Here is an 8510-nt window from a genome sequence, read left to right on the forward strand (position 1 = left end):
TTTATCGCAACACGCGCCACAGGCTCCCGTGGCGGGATGCCGTGGCATACTGCGGTAGGCAACGGCATGCCACGGACTCCGGCGCTCGTAGTGATATACTGCGGGGTGCGGCGGCGGGAGTAGAGAAGCGGGGAATGCACACCAATATTGACCATCCATTTGCGCCCGCGTCTTTGACGACTGTGCTACGTGATTTTTTCGGAGACCAGTTTTTTACGTTTTTTATTCCAACATGGAGGAAAAATTAATAACTTTAGTTCAAGACTATGATTATTTATATAATATGTCATCAAAACATTATATGAACACTCAAATGAAGAACAATGCGTGGAAAAGAATTGGAATAGAAATGAATAAAACAGGTAAGTAAATATTTTTGCACTATAATTATATTTTAAGATTTAACACAGTATTAATGTCTATTTACAATATCGTTTTGCCATGGAATAGAGCCCTCATCAGACCTAAAGTAATCTTTAAACATCTCCCGTACTGTCATACCATCTAATGCATTGTTCATATTATTATCGTTTTCTAAATTAATGCTTACACTTGCTATATTTTGGCTTTCTGTGCTTGTACCACCTATGATGAAATTGTGTAAGCAAGTACATGCTAAAATGATATTATCAACATATTTTGGTTGAACCTGAATTCCTTTTTGACATAATTCGAAACGTTCTTGAAGTATACCAAATGCATTTTCGACGATACGCCTGGCTCTACTCAAACGATAATTGTATATTTTCATTGCTTCATCTGTCAATCGATCGCCACTAAATGGTCTCATAATGTTTGTGGTTAACGGAAAAGCCTCGTCTGCTACAAAAACATACGGCAACTCAAGATCTGTCCTCGGTAAACGTTTTTTTGGGGGAATATCGAGGGCATTAGAAGTCAATTTTTTTCCAAATATTGAGTTTTGCATTATACCTCCATCACTATTTCGTCCATATGATCCTACATCTGCAATCACAAATTTATAATTTGCATCCACAACCGCTAGTAGTACGATACTGAAAAACTTTTTATAGTTTATGTAGAGACTTCCACTATTGCGAGGTGCTTTTATCTTGAAATGTTTACCATCTATTGCACCGATGCAGTTCGGGAAATTCCATTTTTCATCAAATTCCATCGCGATTCGCGTCCATTTTTCCCTTGTTGGTTTTGGCATAACACTAGGTCTTAGGGCATTCCAAATGACTCGGCAAGTTTCATGTACGATAGAGCGCACTGTACTAAACCCCATGCGATAGCTGTAACCTAGAGACTTGAAGCTACTTCCCGTGATCAAAAATCTGAAAGATAATATAATTAGGGGTAAGTGAGGCAGAGTGAAAGACAGGGCACAGTTAAACAAAGTCAATTAAATAATACAGTTTACGTATTTATATATAATTATGAATTCCTCATGATATTTTTCCGTCACCGTAATGCCAGTGGTAATTTCTACTTAGAAAAAGATTAGCTCAATATAATCCCATAAACACAGCTGGTGCTAACCTAGTCACTATCTAAGGCCTTTTCCCATTACCTACTTATTCTGTTTCTATACCATTTTACCTGCTTATGTTTTGTTTTAGGTGAAGAATGCCAGAAAATATGGGGTAATATACGTAATAATTTTAGGAAAGCTCTGAATAACAGAAAAACAAAGAGTGGTGACCCGTACACAAAGCGACGCCCTATCAAGTTTGAAAAAGAGCTGGAGTTTTTGAAAAAATTCATTCAGCACAGAAAACAAACCTCGAATCTGGACTCCTCTTCAGAGGATACGCAGACTTCTTTCGCAGAATCCGCTGTCAATGATAATGATGAACGTTCAGTTTCGCGAATGACCAATGATTCACACCATTCCTTAATAAGACCAGAACCTACAACAACTGCTGAAATACTAAATAAATACATTGAATCGAAAAAGGAGGTGGACCCCATTGATTCGTTCTTTCAAACAATGGCTGCCACAGTAAAAAAACTACCAGAAAGAGTGCAGGTCCAAATAAAGAGACAAATATTTAATGTGGTAACTGACGCCGAATTAAAATACATAGAGGGAACTCCAGCTCCAACATCTGAAGATGTCTCTAGCTATGAAACCACCTCAGGCTCTGGTTATGAAGCTGCTTCGGGGTCTGGCTATGGAACCGCCTCAGGCTCTGGTTATGAAGCTGCTTCGGGGTCTGGCTATGGAACTGCCTCAGGCTCTGGTTATGAAGCTGTTTCACGGTCTGTTTATGGTACCGCCTCTGGCCCTGGCTATGAAGCTGCTTCAGGGTCTGGCTACAAAACTGCAGTTTGTGAATACGAAACTAATCTAAACTAGTAGGTACTCTAAATTAAGTAAAAACAAATAAAGATCCAGGGATTATCAGTGAGAAGGTTTATCAGTGCAAAAACTTGAAAATCGTTATTATGTGTCTACAATACATGATTGTACTTGGCAAAAAATATTGTTTTTTTTTTTTAATTTAATAAAAGAAGAAAAAATAAAACTTATACAATCATTTAACTACCCACCTCAAACACAAGGATAATCTCTGATCGGCTTCAATGGGGTTGCGAAAATTGGTCCTCTGTTTTTCGATATATGGTCGACATATATTCAACAGTGCTTGAAATTTCTCATAATCCATTCTATGATAGTCATAAAATTTTTGCACGTCGTATTTTAAATCATTAAATAAATTATTGAATTCACCCTTTGATTCCCTTTCTTTCCATAAATTATCAACCCAAAATCTTCTTCTATCCCTATTATTAGCCTGTGCACCTTCTTCTTCATCTGCAATAATCGATATCAACACCAAATCCCAATCTACCATTTTAAAACTGAGGCACACCAACACTCGATCAAACGCAACTGAAGACTAAAAGTGTATCAGGCAGCAGGAGTCGCTGAGGCGTGCTTTGTCGTGCCGCGGCACGCCGTGGCATGCCGTGGCAAAGTGCTGGAATGCCGCGGTATCTAAGCGGCCAGTGTGCGCTGACTCACGGCAAAATCCCTTGCCTTGCCGTCCCGGTCTGCGTAGGCCTTTAGGTGCTGATAAATCATAAAAGGATTAATTGTATTAGATATTATATTGAAACACTGTTATTAAAGAGATCTAAAACTATAACAATATAATCAGTTTAAACTGCAAGTCGCTTAAGAGATCAATAGAGGGTATAAGATTACTAAGCGAAACAGCTGACGTAATTGCATTACAGGAAACGTGGTTGTTGCCCTATGAATTGCCCCTACTAGGTACTATAAGTGACAATTTTGGATACACACTACACAGGCACTTCGGCAGTAGACACTTCGGCAGGTATCCTTTCCGGTCGCCCGTACGATGGTGTGACGTTACTGTATCGCAAAAATGCATTTAGTAAAGTGTCAGTGATTGAGTGTAACAACGTTCGGATATGTGGACTAAAGCTAACCGTAAGTGACAGTAAAAGTATAGTAATTTTATGTATTTATATGCCGACCAACTCGTATGATAATTTTGTTGATTTTAATGATTGTTTAAGCGCATTGCACACTATATTTGAGGTGGAAGAGAATAGCGGGGTTGAGACCTTTTACATGTTAGGAGACTTCAATGCTCACCCTAATGAACTTTTTTATAATGAAATGTTGAGCTTTTGTGAAGTCCAAAATTGGATATGTATTGACACAAACTTATGTGCCAATAATACATATACATTTCATAGTGCTTGCGGTTGGTAGTCACGCTCATGGTTGCAACAGGTGGTTAGGCCATTGTATTATCACTGAATCAGCACGAACTACAGTTATGAATGTATATGTACAATATGACGTGTTTTGGTCGGATCATTATCCCTTAGTTGTGCAATGTAATTTGAACAACATTAAATCTAAAATAGCTGCAGTAACATCCAGCGTAGTTAGCAATAGAGTTAAGTGGGATCTTAGAAACAACGATCAAATAAATCAATATCATGCATTGTGTGATGCTGAATTTAGAACTAGCGGAATACCCCCAGAACTGATTAGTTGTTGCGATAAGTACTGTAATAATAGAAGTCATCAAGCTATTCTTGATAATATGTATGATAAAATTGTAAAAACATTGTCATACGGAGCTGCTATATCATATAAGAATAGAATTTTCAAAAAATCTAACCACATTGAGTGGAATAAGTATGTTAAGGGGCCTCACAAAGAGGCGCGATTAAAATATCAAATGTGGGTTCTTGAAGGACGTCCCCCAAAGGGTAAAACATATAATGAGATGACAGAAGCTAAAAAAATTTTTAAGTCCAAATTAAAATGGTGTCAGGATAGGCAGGATCAGTTTAAAATGGACCAACTTGCTTCTAATCAGGCTACCAAAGATTTCAAAAAATTTTGGAATAATACAAAGAGCCTCATTGTTAAACCGACCTTCCCAGTATATATTGGTGATGCAAATGAGCATAATGAAATTGCGAATAATTTAAGAAACCATTTTTGTATACGGTCACCCCTGCATTCCGATCTGTACAAGGTGAGCGATGCTGAGGTCTTAAATACGCATGAAAACATAAAAATACCGGCCAAGTGCATTTCGGATATTATTTCAAAAATGCAACGTGGAAAATCTCCTGGGTATGACAGTCTCAGCATCGAGCACTTTAAGTATGTTGGTGTTCATCTTCCGCGTGTTCTCTCTCTGTTTTACACTTTGTGTATAGGTCATTCATATTTACCGGAAGCATTAATGCGAACTATTGTCATCCCTGTTGTGAAGAATAAAACAGGTGACACTTCTGACATGAGCAACTACCGTCCGATACCCCTTGCTACTACCGCGGCTAAGATACTTGACAGCTTGCTCAATAAGCAACTTGGTAATTATATTCAAATCCATGATGCGCAATTTGGTTTTAGAACTGGTACGTCAACGGAAAGTGCTATATTAACCTTGAAGCATACTGTCGGGTACTATACCAATAGGAAAACCTCAGTATTTGCCTGCTTTCTAGACTTGTCTAAGGCGTTTGACCTGGTGTCATATCCAGTAATGTGGGACAAGATGAGAAGTGCAGTAGTGCCAGAACGGTTCACTGCCATAATCAAGTATTGGTATAACAATCAAAAAAATCAGCTGAGGTGGATGGATGCTCTGTCAGATGTATATCGATTAGAATGTGGTGTTAGATAGGGAGGTTTAACGTCTGCGTTACTCTTCAATCTTTATATGATTCACTTGATTGAGGAACTGAGCACGTTGGATGCCACATAGATGTAACCTGTTGCAATAATCTTAGTTTCGCAGATGATATGGTACTGCTTAGTCCCTCAATCGGAGGACTTAGGAAGCTTATTTCCATTTGCGAGACATATGCAGCGGCTCACGGCTTAAAATATAACTCATTAAAGAGTCAAGTGATAGTCATGATATTTCGAACTCCAAAACACAAGTCACGAAATTATCCTTGCTTATTTCTCGCAAATAAAAAGCTAGAGATTGTTGATACGTTCAAATATTTAGGTCACATCATTTCGAATGACTTAAGAGATGACTATGACATAGAGCGGGAGCGTAGAGCGCTGTCAGTGAGGAGTAATATGCTCGCCCGCAGGTTTGCTCGAAGCACAAATAAAGTTAAAGCGTTATTATTCAAAGCATTCTGCCAGTCTTTTTACTCGAGCAGCTTATGGGTGTCATATTCGCGCGGGGCTTATAGCGTTCTACGTGTCACATATAATAATGCGTTTAGGAGGCTGTTAGGCTGCCGTGGCATTGCAGCGCCTCTTGAATGTTTGCTGAGGTATGTGTGGACGGTTTCCATGCCATAATGCGCAAAAAAGCGGACTCCATGTTGCAGCGTCTACGTGTAAGCAGTAACAGCATCCTAAAGATGATTGCTGCTAGAGCTGACTGTTCCTCCCAGAAACACTGGATACATAGCTCTAGGTTTATGAATATATTTCACTAATAATACTAACGTAGTTCATAATAAATATTGTTACTAATACATTTACTAATATATATGGAGATGTCTCTGAATTAAATAAATAAATAAGCTAATAAGTAAGAAAACGGTAGTAAAAATTAAAGTAAAATATTATTTTTCCAAAAAATATTATACTTACAATATTATGTTTTTAAATATATAATGTGGTTAGCTTTCTTTTAGGAATTGTTTTGTTTATTTAGTTTAATAATACGAGGGGCACACTTAAAAGTGAAACCTAGTTCATTACAGAATTTACATAAGACTTTAATCCATGTAGAAATTGCTTCTAAGAAAACATTTTTATAATCTGCAATCAGCCGCCAGCCTATAATTAGTTGAAGTCGGAGATTTCGTTTTTTTTTAAGACTAAACAGCCTCACTGCCTTTTTATCTGTTCACCTCATCGGCATTATCAAGTTATCCCGAGGCGCTAGGTTTGGGATCGTGGTTGAGACGTTCTATATTATGTAGTTTTTTTTAACGAGCAAACAGGCCAGAGGTTTACGGGATGGAACGTGCTGCGGCAACCACCCAGAGACTTCAGCAACACAAGGAGTCAAGCAGTAAGTAGCCGACCTTTAAGGGGGGGTTTGCTATATGCTTGAATGTCTCTAACGCGTATCGATATAAAAAAACTGCAGTTAGTAATTGATTTCACATAGTAACAGAACGCCAGACGTCAACTTGATACGGGTAGAATTTCGCATTTTGATGTAATATCCGGAGGGAAATTCACCTGTTGGTATTAACTATTAATTATTATACCCAGATACTCAGGTTTTTCATGATTGCTCACATCCCAAGGAAAAATTACCTAGATAAAAACAGCATACTAAAGAGTACGCTGTTTAGGTAAAACAGCGGAAATTGTTTTAGAAGTTCGAATTCGGTATTTTTAATGAAATGCTTTTAGAATTGTATTCAAACATTTTTGAAGACATCCATGGACTATCGAATATGGAACACCGCTGTAGAACAATCCTTCCTGCATATATTATCAATGCGAAAGTTTGTAAGAATGTATGGAAATATGTTTGTTACTCTTTTACGCAAAAAATAGGTTACACATCGGAATAGCACATAGGTTATATTTGTTATTTATAAAGATATAGGTGTACTCGTAAGTGGCAAGTTAGTACGAATAAACTTTGCCATCTGCAAGCTATTCTGGTGTGCATCGCAAAAACCGTTGGATTTACACGCATGTAATGTTTAATGGAGATCTTTTTTTTTAATCTTAAATATTCCCACAAAAAGCCCGTGACAGCATATGTGTTGCACAACTACGTGTAAGCCATTATCGCCAAAATTAGCCCTGTACTTTCCCCGGGGCGTAAAAAGAATAGGGGAGTCCCAGGCCCATGGGTGTCGTAAGAGGTGACTAAGGGCTTTTTAGAAGTGGGAGAGTCACGCTGCCGTCTTATGACGTCAGCACAATCGGGCCAGACTCGCCCGGGTTAATTACCACACTCGCACAGAATACCGGCGTGAAGTAGCGGCCTAGTGCCGCTATGTTTCGCATAGGTTAGTGTCGAGGACCGGAGGCCACCCCCTCCCCCCCCCCCCCCCCTAACAAAATATGAGAGCGGTCCGTAAAAAGATATTACCCCAGGAGGGTACCGGCTCTACCAGAGCCGGTGAATCCCTCCCCGAGCACTCTCGCTCGGGCTGCCCTTCGTATTCTGGGGTGGGCACAGAACCGCGCATGACCGAGGACAAACGAGGCAGTAACACCACGGCACCCCGCTCCACACTCAACGTGGACTTTTGCAATATCAGGGGAATTCACTCCAATTTAAACACCGTCCACCACCACCTTGAGACGGCCTTGCGTTTCCTTACGGAGACGCAGATATCTCGACCTAGCGATACGCCATATTTAACGTACCCCGGGTACAAAATAGAGCATAATTTTTTGCCTCATGCCGGGGTATGTGTGTACGTTAGGGAGGATATCTGCTGTCGCCGTCTCGGCAATTTTGAGGGTAGGGACCTGTCTACTCTCTGGCTCCGCGTAGATTTAGAGGACCGCGTCCGTATCTATGCGTGTCTACAGGTCCCATAGTGGTAACGCAGAAACCGATCTCTCAGGTCTTTGTCGACGCTCCTCTCGGAACGTCCGACCATTGCCTGGTCAGGAGTGTAGTGCCTATCCGACGCCAACGTCGCAGATCCGCCGCGTTTGGCACTACAAGTCAGCAGATTGGGATAGGATGCGTTCCTTTTTGCATCCTACCCTTGGGGCAAGGTTTGTTTCCCTTCGGATGATCCTAGTGCCTGTGCCGTTGCAGTAGCCGATGTGATACTGCAGGGCATGGATATTTTTATACCAAGCTCTGTAGTACCGATCGGTGGCAGATCACAGCCCTGGTTCGATGCGTCAGTTAAAGCAGCATCTGACTGCAAAAAACAGGCGTATCGAACTTGGGTTGCGGCGCTGGGCATAAAGGATCCAAACTGCATAGTTCTTAAGAGGAAATATAACCGTGCCTCCAGATTTTTTAAGCGGCAAATCGCCCGTGCGAAGTCTAAGCACGTCGTCAAAATCGGCGAGCAGC

General features: G+C 40.2%; 1 protein-coding gene across 2 annotated transcripts; it reads right to left on the bottom strand.

The window, feature by feature from the left end:
• Window positions 1-367: 367 nt before the first annotated feature.
• Window positions 368-3044, bottom strand: LOC126977976 (uncharacterized). Of its 2 annotated transcripts, XM_050826700.1 has the most exons (3): window positions 2521-3044; window positions 1087-1301; window positions 368-966 (listed from the first exon to the last, which is right to left on the bottom strand). In XM_050826700.1, the coding sequence occupies exons 1-3, from the start codon at window positions 2823-2825 to the stop codon at window positions 413-415; spliced, it is 1074 nt and encodes a 357-aa protein (XP_050682657.1). In that variant the 5' UTR covers window positions 2826-3044; the 3' UTR covers window positions 368-412. The 2 variants fall into 2 exon arrangements, with proteins under 2 accessions (XP_050682657.1, XP_050682655.1); XM_050826698.1 differs by having other exon boundaries at window positions 368-1301.
• Window positions 3045-8510: the final 5466 nt, after the last annotated feature.

The sequence above is a fragment of the Leptidea sinapis genome, chromosome 46, assembly GCF_905404315.1.
Source record: "Leptidea sinapis chromosome 46, ilLepSina1.1, whole genome shotgun sequence".
NCBI classification, from domain to species: Eukaryota; Metazoa; Arthropoda; class Insecta; order Lepidoptera; family Pieridae; genus Leptidea; species Leptidea sinapis.

Excerpts from the sequence above, each read along its gene's own strand:
- LOC126977976 (XM_050826698.1), bottom strand. The coding sequence starts at position 2,825 with ATGGTAGATTGGGATTTGGTGTTGATATCGATTATTGCAGATGAAGAA. Across the intron at positions 1,302-2,520 it reads AGATTATCCTTGTGTTTGAG|ATTTTTGATCACGGGAAGTA; the intron begins GTGGGTAGTTAA and ends ATTATCTTTCAG.